This window comes from Homalodisca vitripennis, chromosome 3, assembly GCF_021130785.1.
Source record: "Homalodisca vitripennis isolate AUS2020 chromosome 3, UT_GWSS_2.1, whole genome shotgun sequence".
Lineage (NCBI taxonomy): Eukaryota > Metazoa > Arthropoda > Insecta > Hemiptera > Cicadellidae > Homalodisca > Homalodisca vitripennis.
The window spans coordinates 68,898,394-68,925,741 of NC_060209.1; the positions used below are offsets into that span (position 1 = coordinate 68,898,394).

Below are 27,348 nucleotides of genomic sequence, written 5' to 3' on the forward strand. Positions count from 1 at the left end.
ACACAGTCAGTTAGAGAATAGCTACAGGGTGCGATTGATAAGTAATAAGACTTTCCACGCACAATGTCTGGCAAGTGGCCAAAAAAATCGGATGGAGGAGGAAAATGTACCTTAGACCTTCCCCTTCAACGGGAGACTGCTCCCAGTTTGCTAGCAACAGCGGTTGAGTCAACATCGCTTTGTGCATGAAAGCTGTTTTGGCAGTCGGTTCCAATTTGCCAGTGGTGAAAATGCAGCGATCGTGGGAACAGCGTTACGCAATAAGATTTTGTGTATTCCTCAACAGAACTTTTACCAAAACCCATGGGTTAATCAGAGGCTTAAGGGAACCAAGTTTTGTCCAGGGCCCATGTAATTGTATGGCTTAGGACGTTCAAGGAAGGTCGAGAGGACGCCGAAAACGAATAGCAACCCGGGAGGCCTTCGACGACCTAAGAAGGCGCGCATGTCGAAATCCAAGATTAAAACCATGCTAATTGTGTTTTTCGATTCTAGTCAATAAGGAGTTCGTAACTCAAGGAAGCACTGTGAACACGGCCTTTTACAAGAAAGGGTACTTTGGGATTATACCGACCACACCAGTATGAAGAACACAAAAATATAAATTTATAGAAACAAACATGATAGAACGAAGAAACAACTCTTTAATTACAAAATTACAAATTTACTAGCATTTCCAGGTATTGTGATCGGTACTGTTGTCACTGTTATTTTTCTCGAGGATCCCAATTACGGCAGGCCGCGCGGCATCACATGATTATTTAAGTTTTTTGCACGGTACATAATTGCCTTTCCATTACAATTCAATTTATATTTCTGATCAGCCCCTCTAGAATTTGATATTTTACTGATAGGTACTATCTCAAGGGATGTTTTTCTTTGGTTGACATCATCGCGGCGCAGCACCAAAGGTGCTGCCGAAGCCCGCGCTGATGGCCGGAGGCACTCGCATTTTGGGTGGCAGAGTGTGATCAAGAATAAAAACAAGTTTTGAGTGTTTTTTTTTTTCAATAAAGAGTTTAGTTTTTGTTGAATTTTTGTGTTTGGAGAAATGTAGGGGTAAAACACGGAAGTACAACAAAGCGACGCACCAGCTGAACGGGCGGCGAGACTCTGCAATCACGTTATCTACTAGACCGCTCAACTTTGACCTCTGTCTGAGGATGGGGAGGGGTTTGCGATAAGACAATTCCTGTTTTATACTGACAAAATATTGTTCTAACGCTAATCTAGTAATCAGTAGAAGCAAAATGTCAAATAACGATTCATGTCTGGGTGTGGTCGGTATAATCCCAAAGTACCCAAGAAAGTGCTCCTTCAGCTAAAAAAATGTTGGTCTCTCTATCACGATAATGCGTCTGCGCGCACTGCCTTCCCCTGCACCTCTCTACTGGCCAAGATGGGGGTCCCGGTGCTTCCCCACCCTCCCTACAGCCCAGACGTGTCCCCCCGGACTTCTTCTTCTTCCCGCTCGTTAAAAGGAAGTTGGAGGGAAGGTGTTTCGACTCCATCGGGGGATCCAAAAAGCTGTGACGGACGAGCTCAAGGCAATCGCGGAGGATGAGTTAAAAAAAATGTTTTCAGCAGTGAAAGAACTGCTACCAGAGGTGTATTGACACACAAGGGTCCTATTTTGAGGAGTGTTAGTTGTATGATCCAAAAAGTTCAATAAAACTGCCTAATGAAAATAAGTCTTATTACTTTTCAATTGCACCCTGTAAGCTAGTGCCTCCGTCATATAGCTTTTAACAAATCATCTCAATTTTGAGAGTACTAAAATTTTTAGATTCAACCTACCAGGGGGACTGACCATGGGTAAAATTAAATTTATTTATGTACAAAATTACACCAGTTAAAAGTTTGTAAAACTATTAATTCTTAAAAGAAAATAAAGTCTGTCAAATTTAACTATCTTATACAACTCCTTGTCATTGAACAGTAAGTCTTTTATAAAATTAATTAAATATGTTTTCTAGTATAGGCCTACCTCTGCTTCCCAAAAACTGAGATTATCTCCAGCCTCTTTGCTGAAAATTTTAGCTTTTTGATTTGCAGTAAAAGACAACAGTCTAGAGTCATCTGCAGAGTAACGAATGAGTGTGCGTGCAAAAGAAATTGGTTCTGAAACAAGAAACACAACATTAATTAAGTATATTTTATTTACTTCTTTATTATTTCTTTACCCTTAGAGCCAGAAAGTATGTGGATCATCAGTAGTTTTATCCTTAGCTAGTTTATTTGGCTTAGTTTAATTAACATACTGACACTAGCCCATATGGATCACTGATAGTTTCCCCACTTTCTTCTTGACATTCTCGACATCTGACGTAGTGTTTTCCGTTACCAGTTCGAATTAATTGACATTATTACAACTTGATTTTATTATAATTTATTTTATTTATATTTACTGAAAAAGTAATAAAAATATTTCATTACTAATTTATTGATCTGAAATTAATGAAAGTTATTATGAATATATAAAACATTAATACAATATTCTTATAACATTATACACAATTACTATTTTTGTTTTCCTCATAGACATAATTTCATAAATTTAGACATTTAAACAAAACACCTGAATTTGGAAATGTATACGGAACACACACTCTCACTATCATTTTTTATTTCAAAGTATATTCCAATTTTTTACTTAATACTACAAGATTATTACATTGCATAATTTTAAATATAAGACAGTAAATGCTGTATCAAGCAATTCCCATTAAATTAACCAAATAATTAAATGATACAAGAGATTGGCTATAAAGAACATCTAGAGATGGACATCATAGAGCTATTGCTAAAAAACCGTCCCATACAACATGATCTCAAAGAATACCTCAAAAAAATTAAGATTGTTCCATTGCATTACATTAATATAAATTACACAATTGTAATTTTAAATTTAAGAACAGTTGCAGATACAGTTTTATTTACAATACATGAATAATACACTTTTTTTTATAAATGCAACACAGTTTTTAGAAAATTGGGCAAAATCAAGATTTCAATATTTCACTAAAATCCTAAAAACTTTATTTTTGAAAATAAAAGTGTTTAATTTATTAGATATGCTATATGGAAGTTTAAAAAAGTTAACTCTACTTATAAAGTGAAACATTTTTTACTGATCACATTTTACATTAAACTGAAAAATTCATCACAAAATATTGAAAAAAATTAATTTTTTGCTTACTTTTTACATGAGTATTTAGTAAAATTATTTTAGATGTTTTTATTTACAGCAATCGTGTATGAAAAAAGTTACCATTTTCGTCAATAAATAATGAATCGACATATGATCATTATTTATTGATCATTATCAATCTACAAATTATCATTTCTGTGATTTCTGTGATCATAAAAATTGTCAATTATTGCTTGGCACTTCTTGTATCTTCACATTTTGTTATTCCTTGCATTTCTTGCACATACTCTAGGGATTAATGTCTGGCACTAAAAGGGTTAAACATTATATGTAATTCTTCATAATATTCTGGTCTAACATAGAATTAGACTTAATAGAAATCCTTTAAATGTTTTTATAGTGACTAATATACTTATAATACAGTAAGGGTTTTTTGCCATAACTTGATAGTGAATTACATTTCGCATTAAACTCTTTATATGTGTGTGTTTATTTTTCACCCAATATCATATAAGTATAATATGTTTATTATAATTTATTTTTATGTTCTTATTTATGACTTATTTGAAATTTATTCTTGGTACGGGCATCACTTGGGTATTTTTTAAAGTAGCCTATCACAACTTTTCTTGCATTTTCTTTTAGCCAAAGTATTTTAGATAGGGAATCTATATTCAGAAATATACTCCTATAATAATAAAGTGCAAGGACAAATTTTAGCTTGTTTCAGTTAATTTTTACTGAAAGTTGCAATTCGTAGCAAAAATTATTTTTTTACAAAAACAATATTATTTTCTAAGAGTGTAAGTTACTCTTTAGAGTGAACAAAACTAGTTTTATTTGAATTTTATTACCACTGTTACAACTAAATATACAAATTAGCTCACTCTTAAAAATTATAAAAATTGCCATGAATATTATTTTCTTTTATTGAAAGACATGAATAGACTTTTATAATTGGCCTACACTACTTATTAGGTTTTATTTACCAAATGTTTCGATTGATTTTAACCAATGAATAATTCGATATTACAATTTATTTTACTAACATATGGTTTTAACTTAATAATTACAATAATTTTTAATGTTAAAAATAAATTACATGAAGTTCTTAACTAATTTTTGGAGAGTTTTAAAATGGTGACGAATATAAAGAAATTATATGTGATATCATTTAATTTAAAAGCAACAAGTCCTTCAAGATGTGGATTTGGCTCCTAGTAAAACCCATAATAATTAATTTCATACAAACGGTTGTTTACTGCTATCCTGACAAGCTGCAAATATTGAAGTATTTCTGGTATTTAGATCTAGGCAAAGTTGGTTTTGTTATTATTTTTATGTAATTGTTTAATTTATTTAATTAAAACTTAATGTACTATTACTAAACTAGTAATGTATATTTTTGTTAATGTACTATAATTCTTGTAGCGCATGATTATTATATAATATTGAAGTTGGATAAAACAATGAATCATTCGATAATAACAATCAAATAGGTAATGATTGTAGGCTGCTTATTAAAGTCTCCCCAAAGATACTATATATGATATTAGCCTATTACTAATAAAATTCTACAAAATTTAGCTATTTTGGATTTTGTTACATCTTTTTTTACTGTTCAAGAATGTTCAAAGTTTGTATTTTCATCAAAACTTTAAGCTGCTTTCCATTTTTTTACATGGTAAAATAAATCTATCTAGTAAAAATATCTCAGTGAAAGTTACTCCTTGAAATAGAATATTTCCTTCCAAAAATTACATAGCCTATACAACAATATAGTTAATTTAATTTTAGTATTTTTGTAACATTTTTAACGTGAAGGCCTGTAAACTGTATGAAATAGCACACCAGTTTAGGAAGTTTGCATGGCCTTAGCACTAGGGTTAAGAACTTCACATGTAACCCCATCCACATACTTCATTGAGTTTCTCAGCTTTAAAATCAAGTTAGGTATAACTCTTCAAATGTGTTTTAAAATTTTTATCAAAAACAGATCACTTTCAAATCCAGAACACAGCTGCACCAGAGAAGGGAATCTCTTGAGGTAGGTATACTTGATAGGCTGATGTCATTAATCCCTAGAGTATGAAAATATAGACATCTGGTTTTAAAAATAACTTGTCATAGTAAATCTCTACAACAGCCTAGATCTAGGAGCTGTCATATGAAAATTGTTAACCAGACACAAAATATATTATAGGGAAATGACAGGTTATGAACCTGGTTATGCCTTAAGAAAAAATAAAGATAATAAACTTTACTTACTACTGCACTGAGCATCCGCACATCTTCGTTCATTTGAAATTCTACAAATAACCTTACTATTGAAAAGTAAAGATAAAATAAAAAAATATATAAACAATTTTCCAAACAAATTCATTTTCTGACAGGGCCAACTCATCACATCATAACCACACCTACTCCATCTTGAAGTTGAACAAACAATTTTTTGACAAGGGACAAGACACTCAGCTAATCAGCTTTCAGTCCTATCTAATAGTGCCTTTTAAATACCATGTTCATCTACGTATCCATCCAAATGCAAGACATACAAAGTAATAGAAAAGACTTAAGTAGTAATACCACATATCTCAAAAGTTTGTTGTTACAAATGTTGTATATATATATATATATATATATATATATATATATATATATATATATATTATAGAAGTTTTATAAGAACAGTATCTTTTAAAAGTTACACTTGAATTATAACACTAATACCATGTATCTCAAACAATTGTTACTTCAAATTGTATATACTTTATAAAGGTTTTAAAGGAACTATGTTTTTTTAAGTTACTTTTAAATTATAACACTTTTATGTTCCACTTGTACATGTTTACGATTATAATCCAACACTTGGCTCATTTAAGAGTAAAGCTGGTGTTCTCCAAGCTTTTTTAATTTTAAACACTTATAGCTGTTATAGTTGTGTATTTTTAAAAGTTGAAAATACAGCCAAATATTGAACAGATAGCTTTTGTGTTTTCAAACTTAGATGTTTTAATGATTTTTTTCTTAAATTCTTTGAAAGATTTTAAGGGTGCTGTGAAAAGTAATCAACCTTGATGAATAGTGTGCTTAGAACAGAACTGTTGGAACAATATAAGTTTCTCTTTCCTTGTTAGCATGCTGAAACTTCTGAAGGTCTAAAATAATTGCTCTATATAACAGTTACTGTTTCAAACCGATATAAAAATTGTATAGTTCAATTTAAAACATAAACTCATTGTAAAAATCTATTAAAAAGTCTTAGATTAAATGTGTATTAATATTTCTGCCATATATCTCTATGCGGGTACATAATATAAGAAAAATTCACATTCACTCAATATACTACATGTATCATGTATATTATTGTAGGTGATTATTCAAAGTTGAAAATGTACATCACTTTGCTTTTGTAAAAAGATATTTATGCGGTCTCTTGACTTGTTGGCTGCTATAAACTAGATTATATAACATAAAACAATACTTTAAAACTAAACGTTTAAATTATCCATGGAAATTCACAGAGAAGTTTGTCCCAGACCAACTCAAACAAACAACGTTTACCTCTCCAACCTTGCAGTGAGAACTACAGTCGGGCTGCTAGCGCTCGTATAGTATAACTGCCTGCAAAATACCACATCTGTGTTATAACGTGAAGGCCACATCCCTATTTGGCGTATTCCATTCTTACTTCCCCTCTTCATACATGCAGTTTCTATTAAATACCGACCACAACATTTTCTGAACATTTTAAGTCTATTTAAAAAATGTCTCTCTATAATTGTCATGAGAAATGCCAAATTACAATACAGTAGCAAGAAAATTATGTCAATAACACATTGACACTGCATAAAGTTTAAAATTGTATTGTAATTACTACCAAATAATTTGTTGTAACTAATGTCACAAAAATCTGAAGGACAACTACTAAAAAAATCTAATAATATGTTTCCAAAACGTAAATAAATTTACTAAAAACAAAGCAAACAGATATAAACATACATACTTTAGACGTGCTATCACAATGTATTTACAGTTATGTTAATGTTTTATTCCATTAACACTTTAATGCAACAATGATATAATACAATAATGAGAGTAAAGCATACTTAATTTTACTAATTGCTTAAATTTAACTATAATATAATTTTTATTAATTATTGTTATATAATAATCCATTTCAGAATGATATTTCCTGAAGTTCCTGAGCTATGAAACCTGTACAAGTACTAATATTATCGTATAAATAATATTATCATCTTAGCTATAGTGGAAAAAGCTAATTGTCTGGTACTGCCAGTACCAGTATTGCTGTATTTACTTATTAAATGTACTATCCGTTCATTATGCATTATTTAGTTATTGTTTACAAGAATAATAGGATTTTTGACACTTACCATCGTTATATGTTACAAGATGTATAACATTACGTTTTGAAGACTGAAATCTACCCTCTTCCAAATACATAAAAAACGTAATACATAAATGTGTTAAAACCTACAACGTGCGTCAATGGTGTGCCACTAAAAACATTGTCAATAACAAACTTTATAGCATAGTTATTATTGAATTATCTGTTGATTTTCGTACTACATGTATTTTTATTTAGTTAAGAATGTTACAAATTTTTATTTAGTGCTAATTTTTACGTATTATGCCATGTATTCCTATTGTATACTGTTATTACCTAAAGTGTCATTCAACTCACCAGTTATCTATTATTATCTATTTTCTGTTCATTGCTATCTATGATTATTTTGATGTATCATTAAGCTAAAAAATCCTAATAATATGGTTCTTTTAGTAAAACCTCCACATAGACATAAGCTTGTTGATTGGTCCTGTGTGAACAAAGAGGTGACACGAACAAATTTTCAATTTAAACAACTTAGTGAGCAGCTTGACAACTTTACATTTGTCGAGTTAATTAAGGCTGAAAGTTAAGGCATACACGTCATGGTATCCACTTAATAGCCAAGGCAAGAATTGGCTGGAAGAACATATAGCTAAGGCAGTTAGAGGATGCTTGAAGCATCTGGTAGCACACACCAGCAACACCAACAACAATAAAATGTTTGGCTCGAGTGGCAGGGACTCCAGATGTCAGGCACTAGCCATCGGAAAACTCCCTTCCCATTCCCACCACTCCTCCAGACCAGCTAGAAACAGAAAACACCACTCAACTGACCTAAATGGGTTTTATTTAAATATACAATGTATTAGAAAGAAATAAGATTTATTCGAAGTATGGTTCAACAAATTTAAATGTAACGTGATTACTTTAAATGAACACTGGTTGTCTATTGAAGAATCTGTACTGTACTTTCCCATTAATTTTAATCCAGATAGTATTTATTGTAGATGTCCTTCTTTAAGTCAAGGTGTTAGTTTAATTTTTGTTAAGCAGGGTATTAGTTGTCATGTTTTAAATTTAGATACTTTAAATTTTAAATTTAGATACTGCAATTTTGTGTTATATATATATATACAAAATATTGTGTGTGTGTGTGTGTGTGTGTGTGTGTGTGTGTGTGTGTGTGTGTGTGTGTGTGTGTGTGTGTGTGTGTGTGTGTGTGTGTGTGTGTGTGTGTGTGTGTGTGTGTGTGTATTCCCTAGTTTTAACATAGTAATAATGACTGTTCATCGTACACCTAATTCTAATATAAATTTCTTTGGTATTATTTAGAGAAATATCTTGTGTTTTTAAATGATAAGTTTAAGAATGTAAAAGTGATATTAACAAGTTATTTTAATATAAATATTAATAACTTTTCCATTGAAAGAGGGCATTCTCTTAATTTCCTTCGCTCATTTGATTTATTTTGTTTAAACCAGACAGAGACTAGACAAAAAGCATATCTAGATAATATTATTACTAATCTTGCGAGAATGCGAGGTGATAGAACCAAACCTTTCAGACCATGCCGGTGTTTTTGCTACTTTCCGTGAACGTAGACAAGAAGATAGAGAAATAAATAATAAAAAGCATAAAAGGTCAAATAGAAAATAGTACACACTAGAGTTAAAAAAATAGGGGTCTGGTAATAATGTTGTATGAAAGATTCAAACAAAGTAAAGGTTCGACCAATGAAAATGTATGTAGAAATGTACGAGTATATATAAAGAATATAAAAAAGTGTAAACAAAAAGTAGATTAAGAGAACTGAAAGTTTAACAATAACTATACAAACAATCAAGTAATAGATGCGAGGCAACTTGGAATATAATTAGGTCTGAGTCCAACAATATAAACAAATATTCTGATATTAGTATAAAAGCCAATGATTTTAATGAGTACTTTGTAGGCTCTGTGCAACTCGGACTCAAGGAATGTCAAATAATGAAGCAATTTATTATTTAAACAAATATTTAATGAATTTTAATAGAGAGATTGGACCTTTTACCTGGAAGAAAATTGCCGAAGGCATAAAATGTGTTACTACACTAAGTAAATCAAGTAGTGAGGATTTTTATGGATTTTCTAACAAAACAATAAAGGAAATAATTTATCTAATTATTGAACCACTCCTTCTACTTTTCAACAGAATGTTGGTTTCAGATATTTTCCCCCAAAGCTTAAAAATGACAAAAATTGTCCCAGTATATAAAAAGGGTGAAAATACACTGGCCTATATCTCTTATTCCTAATTAGTAAAATATTTTAATGGCGCATTAAAGAACAACTAAATTATTATTTTTATGAAAACGAGTACATTTGCAAAGAAAAATTTGGATTTGAAAGGTCTTAACACAATAAAGGCTCTAGAAAATACTGTAAAAAAGGTATTAGATAACTTTGAAAATAAATTAATCTCCTCTGCTTCCTTGATTGACTTAACATAAGCATTCGATATTATTTCACATATCCTACGCATTGATAAACTGCAAAACTATGGAATTAAAAATAAAGAAATCAATTTAATAAAATCGTATTTAAGTGGAAGAAATAAATGGTAACTTAACGATGACAGCCTGCTATGTCTTTTAATTATCATCTCCTGTATGGAATTACACTTTAGGACAATAGCAGTCATACAGATAGAATTTTTATCTGGCAAAAGAAAGCTTTAATGACAATTAAATCTATACCAGAAAGAGAGTTATGTTTGCCTATTTTTAAAGAACTTCAAATAATGACGTTTCCTAGTATGAGTATTTGTTGTTGTCTAGTTAGTGTTAAGGAAGATTTGTACCATTTTAAATTTAAAAAAGATGTTCATACCTCAAAACAAGGAATAATTATTTACTTAATCAAGATTCAGTAAAGTTGGAAAAATCTAAAAGTAGCCACATTTTCATGAAGATTAAATTATTTAATAAACTACCTCAGAGAGGCTATAGAAATGCATAGATTTAAGTTAGTACTAAGTAAATAGTTAAAAATGAACGCTTTCTACTCTGTTGACGAATATTTAGCATGTGATAGTAATACTCTGATTTTTAAATTATTTTCATTTTTAATTTGTTATTTACTTTTTGTACTTAGTTTGTATGTTTCATATTTATTTATTAACGTTTAATTATGAGTTTTAATTAATTACTTATTTATGCTTCTAAATATACTATTTTTTTATGAACGGTTAAATATTGCTGCTCTGACTTTATACTGTATGTATACTATGTCAATTGCTTAATAGAAACAAATATCTTGAATATCGTTATATCAGCATTTATTGTCCGTTTTAGATTTATTTTGCAATTAGTTCCGTATAAAATAGTTGCATATAAATGTTATCGTTAATATATAATGAAATAGAGCACTGTTGAAATAAATACAATTTTTTTAAATCGAGAGATAAAGAATAGTTTGTTCAATGAATCACTTAACAAAGGAATCTTCCCTAGCTCTTTAAAGTTGGGCTTCATCATTCCTTTACATAAAGCAAATGATTCCCAGCGACATACGTAACTACCGTCCAAATCACTATTCTGCCGGCAATTGGCAAAGTTTTTGAAAGTATCGTGGTAGATAGACTGAATCCATTTTCTATCCAAAATAATCCATCCTTCCCAACATGGTTTTTTATGAAGGGCAAGTCTACTGTCTCCAACCTCCTGCTCTTTCAAGAATATGTTTTGTCTGCTTTTCGCAAGAACTACCAAGTTGATACAGCCTACATCGATATGGCAAAAGCCTTCGACAAGGTCGACCACACAATTCTTGTGTCTAAGTTGCTGGGTTACGGAGTGGCTGAACCTCTTTTGTCATGGATTTCTAGTTATCTTCAAAAACGTTCTCTGGTCGTGAGGATTGGTTTCCGCCACTTCCACTCAGTTCTCACCTTCTTCAGGAGTTCCACAGGGTTCTTTGCTGGGACCTTGCCTCTTCAATGTCTTTGTCAACGACCTACTAGACAAATTAACTGTAAAGGCCTTACAATTTGCTGACGACCTGAAGATTTTCATCACTGTGTCTACACCAAAAGACTCTCAAGAAATTCAAAATAGCCTTTCCGAAATTGAGGATTGGTGTGTCAGGAATAACATGTCTGTAAATCCCAGTAAGTGCTCTTGTATAACTTACCACCGCATCAAATCCCCAGTCATAAACGTATACTCCATTCCACGGTCCCAGTGTATAAAAGACCTAGGCGTTATATTTGCCAGCGACATGGGATTTTCTGGACATATAGACCACATCAGTAGCAAAGCAAACAAGATGCTTGGTTTCATAGCAAGATTCTCCAGAGGCATCGACAACCCTTCTGCTCTTCGCTCTCTGTATTGTTCCCTTGTGAGACAGCTTGTGGAATATGCAAGTCCCGTGTGGTCGCTTTACACTGTTGGCAATAGGACGAGACTGGAGGCTCTACAAAGGCGTTTTCTTCGCTTGATTGGTGTCCGGCTGGGTTTTGCCTATCTTGATGTGCCTGTGGAGGAACTGTCCAGCAATCTGAACTTGTCACCTCTTGCCCTGCGACGTGACGTGGCTGATGTTGTCCTTCTGTGGAAGATAGTGAATGGTCGCATGAACTGGCCAGATCTCCTAGCTGAAATCGACCTCAGAGTTCCGGCAAACACAAGATCTCGAGATCTGCTGGGTCGAAGATACCACTCAACCAACTTCGACTTCAACAGTCCTCTCGCAAGGTTTTATTCGCCTGGGAAATCAGGTTGCGTCTGGGTGTGACCTGTTCTTCGATGGACTTCACCAGGTTCGCCGGCAGGCCTTCTCTCTTCTTTCTTGACAAACAAGGGATGGACGCTAATCTCACGAGGCTGCAAAGAAGTTCTTTAACAGTACGTTGACTACCTATCAGAATGAACGGACGAATGAGGGCTTACTTAACAGATTTACTTTCTAAGTCGTTATATTATATTATTGTTTATAGTGTTGTATACCTTATCTTCTATATTTTGTTATTATTATTAGATTCGATTACCTTATATAGTCTATTAATGTTATTTTATTACCACGAGTTTACTGGTTGCTTTATGTTAATGTACGTTTAGCGTTGTTTTCATTGTTACGGTTTATGTTTGCTATTATTGTTAATACTGTTATTGTTATATAAATGATTTTCCTAGTGTTAACACTATTTTATTGAACCACTGTTTCAGTACTAAGTTTGCTTATTGATTTGGCTTATAGCTACACATGTTGGTTGGCATGTTTGCAACATGTTATTGTATTGTTCCTTATTTATAACTTTTGTATTTTTTCTATAATATATATTGTTATCTTAATATCCTTTATATGTAAAATGGTATATTGCCGTTAATAAATAAATAAATAAATAGTAAAGTTGCATAAAGTAAAATCAACCCTTGGATTTTGCAATTAGCAAAAAGGCTTTGGTGGTTGTGATGTGAACAGTGAACTGAAAAAATGTTTACAATGCACACTAAATCAAGACGAAATGCTAGAACATTTGATATTTGAATGCCCACATTATTATACTTTCAAAAACCAGCATCTGAAAGAAACATTTAAAAATTACCAACACAATCTAACCCAAGCTCTTAAATCAAACCAAATTGAAATATATAACGAAATAACTAATTTCCTTAGACAAATCAAAAGAAAAATGTAATTTTAAAGTTACACACAAACTCACTCCAACACTAACACATAAATGTGGTATCCATTCCTGGGATAGGAAAGCTTGATGGGCCCCTAGCAAAGAAAAGTGACCCACCTTTCCATCCTGAAAACCCTTTTTATCTTAGATATTCTGATCTTTTACAACACTACAAAGACAAAAAAACACTAGGAATTATGTTGAGTGATATATGTATGTTAAAAGTCAACCTATTGACCACTGATTAACAAAAATTCCTAAGTCAATAACCATTATGTAACACTAACTTATGTTTGTTTGTATGTAATTTTAGATCACCATAATCAACAATTCAATCTAAGGGTGAAGCAACCACAAAAGTGAACTACGAGGCTGCATGGATAAAAAGCCATAGCCTAAAAGAAGAGGAAAAAAAACTAGGGCTACTGAAATAGGACTAGGAGACATTGTTATTCACTTCACTTCACTCACTACTACTGTATCGTAAGTTACTGGTGTAGACTGTAGAGTTCTGTGTAAAGTGGTAAAACTTGAAACGAACTGTGCTCAGGCAGATTTTGTTCTACTCCTTGTAATGGAATACTTGGACTAATATTCCCTTATGTTATTTTGTGTTGTGAGTTGAAGAAGGTTTTGACTTGTGGTCTGTTGGACAAGACGAGGCTAGGCAAGTTGTTGATGTTCAGGATTTGAAGTGTTGTGAAACATTGGCTAGGATTAAAGTTATATATATTTTTTTTAATTTTTCAAATTAATGCTTGCCATATATTTTAGGTGGTTTTTCCTTATTTAGTATTCAAACAACATTATTAGTTAATGTAAACAATAGGTTCATCTTATAAGTAGAGCTGTCTAAAATTGGTTTCTTAAGAGCCTAGAAGTTTTAAATAGGGCATACCTTTAATTTTAGTTTATACAGTGCCTAATTTTAAATCTAGTTGTCAAAATGCCTGAGACCGATTATGACGATGATGGAGATCGGTCACAGCGATTAACAAATGATGATTTTCGGCGTCTCTTGATGACACCTCGAGCTTCAGTCCCATCTTCAGCTCCATCCACTCATTCAGTTGAAAAACCAGAAACTGTTAAAGATGTGCCTCCAACAGAAGATGATGATAAAGCAGCTCAGAGGAGGAAAAAGAAAAGTTTTTATGCCAAGCTTAAGAAGCAAGAAGAAGATAAAATGGCAGAATTGGCAAAGATGTACAGGGATCGGGCAAAAGAGCGTCGTGAAGGTGTCAATCCGGATTACCAAGCTGAAGATCCTCTCTCTACAGCTAGTGGATATAGAGCAGTTGCCCCTGACTTAAAATCAGGATTAGATGCTGCTGAAAGGCGTAGGCAGATGATTCAAGAATCAAAGTTTTTGGGTGGTGATATGGAACACACTCACTTGGTGAAAGGCTTGGATTATGCTTTGTTACAAAAAGTTAGAAGTGAAATCCAAGTTAAAGAGCAAGAGCAAGAAGATGAAATGGAGAAATTAGTATTGAAACCGAAAAAGGAAAAGAAAGCTAAAGATGAAGAAGAAGTACAATTTAAAACAAGATTGGGGAGAAATATTTATAGAGTTGCTCTAAATACTAACCTAGTTGATCGAAACCCTCTATTCGCACCAGGTAGAATGGCATATGTTGTGGACTTAAATGATGAAGTTGCAGACAGTGACATTCCCACAACACTTATTAGAAGTAAGAGTGATGTACCAAACTTTGAAGCGACACCCACATTAACAACAAATGATATTGTGATCAATAAATTAGCACAGATTCTCTCTTATTTGCGACAAGGACCTAGGCATTCAAAGAAATCAAAGAGAAAAGATCACAGGCCACAGGTAATAATCCTAGTTTATCTACAGATAACATTTATTTTTTATAATAGGCCTTTTTTATAATAGGCCTACATTTTTAAACTTTTCAAATTATATTAGGCACGGGCTGTGATATATATAAAAATGAATAACACAACATTCGCCTGCATATTAACAGCACACACTTATAACGGCTAGACTTTAATAAGCGGCCTACACTCGTTATTCGATAGCTATTATCAAATGTTTTTATCTGAAAGAATAATTTGATGTTACAATTTATTTAACTTAGCATATGATTTTAACTTATTAGTTATAGTAATTTTAATGTAAACAATAAACAGCAAGAAGTAACTAATATTTGTAAACTTTGAGAATAGCGATGAATATGAGGAAAATGTGTAAGATATTAAGTGACTTTTTAAGTGGCTTCAACAAGTGAATTTGGCTCCTGGTAACCCATGGGGAGAATTCTTTCATCCATTTCACAAAATCGGTTACTCGTTAATATCAAGCTGGGCAAGTGGTAATATTGTAAGGTTTCTTTGATATCTAAGACTAGGCCATAGTTGGTTTAGTTGTTTTGTAATGTTATTGTTGAATTTATATTTTTAAAATTGTAATGTAGGCTACGAGATTCTTATTGTTACGGTTACTTATAACTCTCTTGTATATGATTTTTACATATCGAAATTGGATAGTATATTGAATTGTTTGATAATAGCAATCGAATAACGAGTGTAGGCCGCTTATTAAAGTCTCCCTCTTATAACTTGTAACCACTCTATTCTATTTATAAAACAATCCGTATATCATTTGAGACAATTAGTTCAAACAGGATAACCCCCTTTCAAAAGCACTTTAAACATTTTATGGCAAAATTTGTTTAGTAATACTATATTTCAAATACTGCATGATACTAATTAATATGAAAACTTATATAAACTTTATATATAAACTAATTTAACTTGGTACTTTGGGATTATACCGACCACACTAGTATGAAGAACACAAAAATAGAAATTTATAGAAACAAACATGATAGAACGAAAAAACAACTCTTCAATTACAAACTTACAAGCATTTCCAGGTATTGTGATCGTTATTGTTGTCGCTGTTATCTTATCTTTCTCGAGAATCCTGATTACGGCAGACCGCGCGGCATCACGTGATTTGCACGGTACATAATTGCCTTTCCATTACAATTCAATTTATATTTCTGATTAGCCCCTCTAGAATTTGATATTTTACTGATAGGTACTATCTCGAGGGATGTTTTTCTTTCGTCGACATCAGCGCGGGGCAGCACCGAAGGTGCTGCCAAAGCCCGCGCTGATGGCCGGAGGCACTCGCATTTTGGGTGGCGGAATGTGATCAAGAATAAAAACAAGTTTTTAGTGTTTTTTTAATAAAGAGTTTAGTTTGGTAAATGTTTGTTTTTGTTGAATTTTTGTGTTTGGAGAAATGTAGAGGTAAAACACGGAAGTACAACAAAGCGATGCACCAGCTGAACGGGCGGCGAGACTCTGCAATCACGTTATCTACTAGACGCTCGACTTTGACCTCTGTCTGAGGATGGGGAGGGGTTTGCGATAAGACAATTCCTGTTTTATATTGACGAAATATTGTTCTACGCTAATCTAGTAATCAGTAGAAACGAAATGTGAAATAACGATTCATGTCTGGGTGTGGTCGGTATAATCCCAAAGTACCTTTAACTTATATGATTCTAGCAATGATGACCCAGTTTGTAAAATCTGAGTTCATTAACGCTTTGGGTACAGACTTCTAATAGCTTATACTGTAGTTTGTTCAGAAGTTCATAGCTGAATAGCAGATATTACAGCAAGCTTCTAGCGTTCACATTAAAAAGTTTACATTAAGATTAAACATATTTAGATCAAATTAATGTTTGTAAATTGCGAAAGAAAATTAAGGAAATACTGTGTTTTTTTCATAATATGCTAAATCATTTTTGACATGAACTTCATAAGTTATGACTTACCACTCATTAGTGCATGTAATTGGTAATAAACAAACAAATGATTGCTAAAACCCGTTAATTGTTTTAGTTTTGTAACTAGATAAATATCCAAATTAAAAAAAAAATTGTGATTTTTTTGTAAATTGTATTTGATTTGAAGTTCATGTTTATATGTATGTGTATTGCCTTCCTGTTGCTGCGTGTTTAAATAGATACCAACCACTCTGTAGCAAACTTTGTACTGTGTTCGATATTTGTATATGGTTGTAATATGATTATATAGCTTTGAGTTAATATTTAAAAAACAGACTCCTCTTCCAATTTCAAGAATTTTTATGACTTTTGCACTGGTTTGATTGTTTCTAAAAACAGCTGTACCTCAGTGGCGTAACTAGTTTGATTGCGCCCCAATGCAAGTCTTCCTGGATACTGCTTCGCTACATACGGCATTGTACAATCTCTATCCAATTAGAGAAAGATATATGATATACTAGGTTATTTAGGTTATCATCCTGTCAAAAATGACGGTATTTCTAATTTTTTAATGTTTTATAGTCAATGGATTATTAAAACTTATGATGTTATGACTTTTTACTGTTTGTATTTCTTGGTCATATTAGTTTCAAACTTAGTAAAATTTAAATCAATCATTCAATCACCTGGTAATTGGTAAACGTAAACACTAATGTTAAATTTGGCAAAACACCTGGTAAATGTTAACACCAATGATGAATCTTTTGTTTACATTTACATGTTTTGATTGTCAAAAATTATGTACAAACATTTCAATTAGGGCTAACTACAAGACTAGGATCACATTACATACTTTCAATTAATTATTGTACTTTTTAGGACGATAAAATAAGACTACTTCTTTTTACTTTTTACATTTATTTTACATTTATTCAGTGACATATAAATGATGTAAGAAGCTCCAACATTATCTTAATGTTAATTTTATGCTAAACATGAAACATAGACATTTTAATTGAGGGTTTTAATTCCTACTCCCACTCCCTGACAAAGCCCCTACGGCTCTTTGTTTCTAGGAACCGTCTAGCTAACCTTTTTACATCTAAAGACCGAGCTCTCTCATGTTCAATACTAATTACACTAAGGTCACACAGTCTAGTATTGGACATAGAATTTCTTAAGTAGTTCTTAATTATTTTTAGTTTGGAAAAAGACCTTTCACTACTTGCCACAGTCATGGGTAATGTAAGAAACATTATGAATGCAGTACATACGTTTGGCACACTTGATGAAATAAACTTATTTTCAATCAATAGATAATCAGCCAGCTGGCTGATTTTGCTTATTTTATTACTTCTGATGTCGTCTTTGACTATATTTCTAAAGCAAATGACTTCGTTAACTAAAGCATGAGTCACATCAGATTCATATTTTTTACAAAAGTCAGAGGCTGACTGTACGAGTTGTTCGTCAGAAAACCGTAACAAATTATCTGGGTTTAAAAAACTGAACGTGTCAGTTATACATAACATAGATTTAAACCTTTCGTTTAACTGTGAAATTAAAATATCAACAGCTCTCACAAATACCCTAACTTTAAAGCAATGCACAGGATCACTAAACTCATAGTCACTAGAAAGTTCGTCAAAAAAAGTCTTTACTTTTCTTTTACGTTTGGAGGTCATTGACGAATCAATATTCCACTTAGCAGCTAACCTCCTGGCTTGATCTAGGACATCGTCGAATTCTCCTCGCAGTTGGCTCACAGTATTTAAACACTTCTGAAGGAGATTCTTTGCATCGTCTAGATTAACGTCGGACCTCTGTAGGGTTTTCGACGTGATCTGGATTCTTTCTAAAATTCGACTTTGAAACACTAACATCAAAACAAACTCAAAAGAAGACATTTCCTTTATAAGACCAGTTGCTTCTGCGACTTCATTGTTCTTGCTTGAAGTCAAAATTATTTTCGATAGACACTTCAGCACAGCGACAAAATTTACATTGATTGATAGTAAAGCGTCGTACCTTGACGACCACCTAGTAGGACAGAGTTTTTTCAAGGTTAACTTGATAACACAGGAGTCGGTCAACTCTTTTAAACATTGCCATCTTGGTAGGCTTTGGCCGAAAAATACATAAATACTGTTTATTGTATCATAGAATGATGAAATCTCTGAAATCGATTTCACACTGTCGTTTAAAACTAAATTTAAATTGTGACTAGCACAATGGACATACTCAGCGTTAGGAGACTTTGATTTTATTCTGGTCTGCAGTCCTGTGTAAATTCCATTCATGACAGAAGCGCCATCATATCCTTGACCTCGGCACTTATCAAAAGATATTTTCTTTTCTTCTATAAATTTAACTACAAGATCCTCTAGTCCTTCGGCTGACTGGTCTAGTACTTGCACAAAGCCTAAAAAGGATTCCATTATCTCAAGCTGATTTAGGTCTGGTTTGTATAAAACATATCTTAAGATTATTGATAACTGATCAATTTTCGAAATGTCTTGTGTAGTATCTAAAATGAGAGAAAAAAATGGAGACTGTTGAACATCAGTCAATATTTCACTCAAAATCTGATGAGATGTCAAATGAATAAGCTCGTTTTGAATTGAAGGGCTTAAGTATTTTACCCTACTATCTTCGTTTTCCAGGTGATTCTTTAAAATAGGGTCGTATCTAGAAAGGAGATCAATAATATTCAGAAAATTTCCTGACTCACTCTTAACATTTTTTATGCTCTCAGATCGATGACCTCTAAGAGCTAGATTACAGGTTGACATTGTTATGATAACATCCAAAATTCTCTTTATTACTTCAACCAGTTTATCTTCTTTGTCATAGAAAAGAGTTTTGATATCTCTATTATTTTTTCTTATTCCATATGCGATACATGCATTAATATGGCACTTACTCAATTCGTGGTCTTTAATTTTTGTTGACAGATTTCTCCAATCATTAATTTTCCCAGTAGACCATGCATTGTTAAAGTTTTTATCAAGTCTGTTAGCAAACAGCCAACATGGTTCACAATACACGCCATTTAAAGACGGAGAGTAACAAAGCCAAAAGCACTCAATTTTTTGACCAGTTTTTGTTTCGGAAAAATAATAATCTTTCGAAAAGGATCTATTTGTTTTAATGTCTTTAGGGAATGGCCCTTGAGATCTACACGGTTCGGAGTTCAAAATCCGAGATTTCAATTCATCATTGTTAATATCTTCTGAGAAAAGAGCTATGTCTGTACTCTCTACTCCACCATCATTGCAGATTATACCAAAGACATCAGTATTTTCTTGTACTGAAATACTTCCGCCAGTTGCTGATGTAGAAGGAACAGTATATGTAATATTTAAATCAGCAGACTTACTCACATTTTGGTGGACTTCTGAAGTTTGGTTATCGGCAAGAACATTCAATTCGACGATATCTTCTGACGTGGATATTTTACCCCCAAGCCCACATTCATTCTCACCAACACCATCGTCACCTGATTGACTTTGAGAGGTATCAGCTAAATCCCGTTTTTTAAAAAACGTGTCAATCTTTGGTAGTTTCTTCACTTTTTCTTCTTCTTGTTTTTTCCTTTTTCGGAACTCGGCACCACTAGGTCTAGGTCTTTTGTTTCCGTCCATTTCGTTCAATCACAAACAATCATAACGAAATCCATTAAAAACGCACAAATTTATACGGTAAAAACGGTCCACTGATTTAAATTGTATAACAAATACACAGACAAAATTGTTTTGTAATAAAACTCACACTACTGAACCGCACAATCGTACTAACAAGGACCGACTGACAGGACAGGGTGACTAGTCTGTGAGTGCGCAGCGGCCACCCCTCCCCCGCCGAGACTTGGACTCGCCCAGGCACCCGGCACACGAGAGGGGAGGGGCGGCGGCCTACTACATGCCACATGACCTTGAGATGCGCAGCAGTTACGGAGTAAAACTGAGTTGTGGGGACAGCGCGCGGCTCAGTAGTGTCCCAACATTCAAACTGAACGTATCAGTCCGGCATAGTAACATCGCAGATAACCTAGACTTGAGTGGACTAGTTATCATATTTCATTTCAAATATACTCATCATGAGAATATTTTTAAATAGTGTATTAACAGTTCATACTATTGTACTGTTAGAATAACGAATACAACTCGGTGGTCAAATGTTTTGTTACCCACAAATTTAGCTTCAATTAAAAAAAAACACTTTTGCGCCCTTCTAGGGCCTGCGCCCCCTGAAGGCCTGCGCCCCAATGCACCGCATTGGTTGCATTGGCGTTAGTTACGCCACCGCTGTACCTCCCATTTTCATGTCATGTCTGCTAAAATTATTTAGAAGCTTGTAATTTTGAATTTGTATCATTTGAATTTTGTCATCATCAAATCCATGTTCCGTTAAGAGAAAAAAGTCTGGTTTTTGTTCATTTAGAAAAATTTCCAGCTGAGGTATTTTGCTATATAGACCCCTGACATTCAAGTGAATTATTTTGAAAGTTGAATTTTTTATTTTGGAAATTTATTCCTCCTCCCACCTTTGGTTTTTCTCATGGCAATGTCAATGCCAACTGAGTCATTTAGGTCTGGTTTGGCTTTGAGCACTCCTTCAGGTTTTTTGTACAAGGAGACTGCTGGACCAGTGGGTCGCCACATGCTATAATATAGCTTTCAATGACACCACTGAGGACATCTTTTCCCCTCCAATTCAAGTGTAGGCCATGCCTTGTATAACATGACCTATTCATCAAGGAGTTGATGCCCAAAAAGGCCCACTTGTACTTTGTACATTTCTCTTTAAGTACCTCATTTTGTTTTCTCAATAGGCTGTTATGTTGAGGTAAGTCATACCGGTATGGTGTTTCCACCCACACAACCCTTCCCTGCACCCCCTCAGCCAATGCATCCAGCTTAGGTCCCAGCCTCTCAACATTCTCCTCAGTGACAAAATTTGTCCCCCCGACCATCACAAGATAATCCGAGGCCTCGGCCTTGCTAGTCACCGCCCCAACTCTGTCAACCATGGACATGACAGGATCACCAGGCTTCGTATGATCCTCAATAAAACAAATTTTTCCCACCTCCGACCTCCCCAACTGGTCTGAGTCCACAACCCTCAGAACACCCCCAGACCGAACCACGCCACCCCAAGACACATGTCCCCCCCACACACTCTCCCCTCTCACATTCCCTTTTATACCTCCCTTCCTCTTACCAGTAAGAGGGGGAAGTCTTTTAGGCTCTCCAGATTGTGCCTCTCTCCAAGAACCTCAAATGAGTTTGAGGTAGCGAGTGGCCCACCTCCCACACTCATTCGGCGCACCCCCCCCACAACCCGCCATTCCCCACGGTCTTCCCATGTTTTTTCCATTCTCATGTCCATGATCAACCCTCTTAGGCTACACAGTTCTTTCTCATTTTTTCCAGCCTCCTCAGTCAATTCCTGATTTTTTTTTTACATAAAATTTCATTTTTAGCTGTTAATTCCTTAACCTGCTCCTCGTACTTCCTAAGTGTGTCAATATTTTTGCTACTAAGACTATGGTAAAACTCAATACACATGGGACAGGCCAACTAGTCTTTGGCTTTAATGTTGAGTAATGTGCATTATCACATTCTGAACTGGACATATAAAATTGATAAAAGAAAAAAGATTCAAGTTAATAATGTAAAGCATTAGATTAGCATTTTTACTTGCTTTTTCATAGGTAGAGGTGGGTTTTTGCAACTGGGATTGCCTTATCACAACACTTTTATCACTCTATCACAACAGCCTTATGCAACTAATTGAGCATTGTGACTAGAAGTGGGTTGTTCCTAATGGAACTAATGCAATTATTGCAACAAGTGCTTCCCGTTGCAACAAATTCTGTGCTGTTTGATAATGGTGCTGGAGCAATAAGATCAACTATTACACTATACATGGCATTGAGTACATAGAGACTATATTTATTATTCCCGCGTTTTACCCCCTCCAGTTTTGGTGACACTTGAGATTTTATTTCTTTTTGGCAGTTACGATATTTTATCGTAACGTTCCATATAATAATTTATATTTATTAACAGTTTTAATCTGTAATAATGTTTATAATTTTAACATATCCATAAGTTTAATCTCTAGTGTAAAAAACTTCTGTTTTTCGTGTTTTATGACAATATCAACATTTAATTTTGATTTTAATAATACTATTATAATGCTAACTCTTGTATAGGTAATAAGTATAAGTTTGATTCATGTTTATATCTGTATTATTGGAAGTATAAAAGTACTAATATATTAATATTTTATATTATAATGTTTCACAGATGGATGAAGGTATTTTCCCAGATTTGGGTGATTACATCCCTTCAGCTTCTACAAAAACCAGCAGTACTGAACAGCAAAAAAAGAAAACATCTAGTTACTTCAGCAGCTCGGCTGAAGAAGAAAAAGTTTCCAGTCAACAAGAAGCGAAAGCAGAGAAGAAAAAAACAGTTTTACCTGCTCCTGTTGTTAAACCAGAAAGTAGCTCTAAAGCTGCTGGGATACTCTCCAGGTAATTTATACAATTTCACTGAATACTTCTTTTGATGTGCAAAGGTTAATGATAATACATTCACATTTTAAAAAAAATCAATGAATGGATGGAACATTTCCTGATCAGTTGATACTCAACAGCAATATTTCATGTTACCAAAGCTTTTGAGTGTGAAAGTTGAGGGAAGAAGCTGTGTTCATTTCTTTGTATTGTAAAGTACTGCTGTCCAATATTATGTCTAATTAGGTATCTGGTTTTTGTAATGCATAATGATAGTAAATGTATAATCCACTCCAAGTCAACCATCATCAATAATGAACTTCAAATTAATAATAGGTTATTTTTTTGTCAACAGGCTTGCTGCTGAACCAACAGGGTACGCCGAGTGTTATCCAGGCCAAGACGAAATGCAGGATGCCATCGATGATTCAGACGATGAAGTAGACTACACCAAGATGGATTTGGGCAACAAGAAAGGGCCGGTCGGTCGGTGGGATTTTGACACGCAAGAGGAGTACAGCAACTACATGAACAGCAAGGAAGCGTTGCCAAAGGCTGCGTTCCAATATGGTGTCAAGATGGCAGATGGGAGACGCACGCGCAAGTACAACAAGGAAAAGAATGAACGTGCTGAGCTAGACCGAGAGTGGAACAAGATTCAGAATATCATTCAGAAAAGAAAAGCACCAATTGAGCCTAGCACACCTCAGTTCAAGATTCCACGTTATTAAGCAATATTATGATTTTACTGATTTATGATTAAAAGTACTATGTTTGAGTTATACTATTAAACATCTGAATGGTAATGCAACCACAGTTTATGATTTTTATTGTATAATAGTTATATTATTGTTGTATAATTTATTACTTCTAAGATCATAGTTTGTTTCATTGTGTACATATTTGTAACTATTTGGTTAAAATGTCTCTTGAATATTAAGACAGGTTTTGCGTTTGTGGTGATGATTTTGTTTCTTCTAACCTGTACACATTAAATAATTAATATTATTGAAGTTACTATTTTATTATAAAAATATTTCCTAACCTAATAGTTGCCCCCCCCCCTGTGGTCAAATTATCAATATGTACTTCTGTCATTAGCAAGCTTAATAAATGAAGTCATTCCGTCCTAGGCCAGGAGGACACTTGTTTGCATTTTTCTAAATTAAGTATTCTATTCGAAGAAAACTGGTATAACATACATATTGTAATTTTTAAAAGCATTATTAATGACATGCATGGTGAAGAAGACCACCATCCGCAATGTATGGTGGCTGAACTGAAAAACCTATCTTCTTCATTATAATTTAAAAAAACCCTTAATTCCACTCCAAAATTTCAGGGAAATAATTTTAACACCCAAATATACCCCAAAATAACACTTTTGGGGTGGAAGGGATTATTTCTTTCTAAGATTTTCAAATGTAAAGGGAGGTTAAGCCATACCTCATTGTAAAGGTTTCTATTCACTGATTATTTTGAAAAAAGTTTTAATTTATTTAACTTCTTGTATACAGGGTGGTCCAAAATGTAAAAGTTGTACAACTTGGAGGTTTTTGTTAAAACAAAGTATGTAGGTTTCTCGGTACAGCCGTTATACATCGTGGACAGGTGGTCTACCATACCTTGCGTAGCTCATTTCATTATCAAGGTGTCCAGAACAGATAAAAGACATTTTTGTAACCTCCAGGCAGACTGATAGACTCAAGTGATAAACAGCCATTTACAAGTACCTTCACAAGAATCATTCTTATCTATGAGAAATGAAGTTTCATGCAAAATTTAAAGACGATGTCATTCTCAAGATGTTGTGTGGATAATTATACTATGTAAAGGCTCAGCCACATGTCTTATCATCAAATTTATGTATGTGTACAAATGTATGTTACATACAACATCAATTTGTTCTTGATATCAATTAATCAAAATACTTCATTTACAATTTCATTAAGAAATGTAATGGCGTCAAAAACACAGAATTGTCTACAAGATTATTAGGTCTACATCATGGTGACAAATTCCTCCAGTGAATATAAAAGTCATTCCACCAGCCAGTCTTGCAGTTGTGTCTTGAGTGATTTAGGTAGCACATTATAGAGTTCACAACCGATGTACAATGGCTTCTTGCTGTACTACGTAGTGAAAATACGTAGTCCTTTGTATGTCATGTTGTAGTGGTGGATATTCTCCCCTCTTGTGTAGTCCTCATATGTGTGGGTAACAATAGCGAGAATATAGACTTGTCACTGTTAGAACTCCTAATGCTGTAAATGCTTCTTTCCAACTCTGTTCTAGATTATTAAGTGTTCTTATTGCTTTTCTCTGTAAGACTAGGATTCTATTTAGGTTTTGTTTGGTTATACTACCCTACATTATTAAACCATATCTAATGTGAGATTCAATCAAGGCGTAGTAGACTGCTTTTGATGTATCGAGTCCTCCATTCCTCTCACAACTAACACCTCTGATGCTAGCGTCTTCCTTAGATTATCCACATGAGTAGTCCAGGAGAGATCAATGTCTATGCTATCACTGGGTAATTTGGTTTTTTTTCCTAACAAGAGATCAGGAATGTTTGGTAACTCATGCAGTGCCTACTACAGTTGAGGCAGGTTGTCTTTTTAGGATTTATTATTAGGTTGATTTGGAAACAATAGTGGAGTGTTTCTTGTGTTGGTGAAATTTTGTCTGAGCAAAGCTCCTCTGCATGTTTGTTGTAAGAGCGTGTGTCGTCAGCATACATTATAGAAGTATAGTTCATGGAATCTGGAAAATCATTTGTGAAAAGGACGTAAAACTGAACCTGTAGAACTCCTCTGTTTGAGGGTTGAAAGGTGGATTTGAATGATGTCTTCTTACCATTCATTGTTGGTTGTAGCCGTTGGTGGCCTTCAAGGTAACTCACTATCCAGTTCCCTGACCTTCCTCTGATACAAAGATGCCAGTTTAGTCAGAATGGCTTCCTTTTAAGAAGCCGTGCTGGTGTTTTGTTAGCAGCTCTTCATTTTGCATGTGTTCAGTCAGCCTTTTGATATCAATTTGTTCTATTATTTTTGAAATGTAGATATCAATGAAATTGGCTGATGATAGTTCTCTAATTTTGTAGTTGTTCCAGTCTTGTGTTTTGGATAAATCTTTGATAGTTTCAGTATCGATGGGAAGTGCCCTTGTTCAAATAATTTATTTAACACAGTGGCAAGGGGGGGGGGCAGCGAGTTGTCTAGCACAGTACTTGGCAGCCTTGGATGATACTTCATCTAAGCCAAATGATAATTTTGATTTGAGAGGGCTTACTATGTCTAAAACTTCTTTTTCATTAGTTTGAGCAAATTTTAACATGATGGGAAGGGTTTGAATTGGCTGTGCAACATAATGTAGATTATTTCTGTTTGTTTGTTTTTCAATGTGTTTTTGCTACTTCTGAAGAGAATTTATTTAAGTTTTCAGCAATCAAAGTAGGGTTATTTTTAATTGTACCATTTATTTCCATGTGAAAAGGCATGGCACTTTGATTTTTAGCCTGCTTCTCTGACTTTATTATGGTCCACAATGTTTTTGGTTATTTGTCGGATTTATTTATGTATTGTATTACTGCAGTATGTTAAGAGGATTTTTTAGTCATATACTTTTTTTGGTGTTCATTTCAGCTTTACCTACAGCATTACTAGTTACTTCATATTTCCGACAAGCCTTCAGAAAATCTTTTTTCAGCCTCTTGCGTTCATCATACTTGCCTAGATCTTTTTTTAATCCTTGTTTTCTTATTTTGGCAAGTTTAGTCAAGATATAGCCTTACAATCCTGCCTGTAAAAGACATTGTACATTTCTTCACCATTAGCCTCACTGTACACACAGCTCTAATCCTCTTTCATTATT

General features: G+C 33.7%; 2 protein-coding genes across 7 annotated transcripts in view; one reads left to right on the top strand and one right to left on the bottom strand.

The window, feature by feature from the left end:
* Nucleotides 1-5,605, bottom strand: part of LOC124357035 (transport and Golgi organization protein 1) — a 69,114-nt gene extending 63,509 nt beyond the window's left edge. For 3 of the 6 annotated variants that reach the window (XM_046808418.1, XM_046808419.1, XM_046808420.1), the window contains exons 1-2: nt 5,420-5,605; nt 1,988-2,121 (exon numbers count right to left, since the gene is read on the bottom strand). In XM_046808418.1, the coding sequence (XP_046664374.1) occupies nt 1,988-2,121; nt 5,420-5,555 (270 nt within the window). In that variant the 5' untranslated portion in view covers nt 5,556-5,605. The remainder of the gene's footprint in view (nt 1-1,987; nt 2,122-5,419) is intronic. The other 3 variants (XM_046808417.1, XM_046808416.1, XM_046808415.1) reach the window with 1 other exon arrangement.
* Nucleotides 5,606-13,613: 8,008 nt separating this feature from the next.
* LOC124357036 (protein Red) lies at nt 13,614-24,485 on the top strand. Its single transcript, XM_046808423.1, has 3 exons — nt 13,614-15,013; nt 23,261-23,490; nt 23,828-24,485. Exons 1-3 carry the CDS (start codon nt 14,120-14,122, stop codon nt 24,201-24,203), a joined length of 1,500 nt encoding a protein of 499 aa, XP_046664379.1. The 5' UTR covers nt 13,614-14,119; the 3' UTR covers nt 24,204-24,485.
* Nucleotides 24,486-27,348: the final 2,863 nt, after the last annotated feature.

What these genes read in the sequence shown, in the direction of transcription:
- LOC124357036 (XM_046808423.1), top strand. Translation starts at nt 14,120, where the DNA reads ATGCCTGAGACCGATTATGACGATGATGGAGATCGGTCACAGCGATTA. An exon ending in GAAAAGATCACAGGCCACAG is followed by an intron (nt 15,014 to 23,260) that starts GTAATAATCCTA and finishes AATGTTTCACAG; the next exon opens with ATGGATGAAGGTATTTTCCC. An exon ending in GCTGCTGGGATACTCTCCAG is followed by an intron (nt 23,491 to 23,827) that starts GTAATTTATACA and finishes TTTTGTCAACAG; the next exon opens with GCTTGCTGCTGAACCAACAG.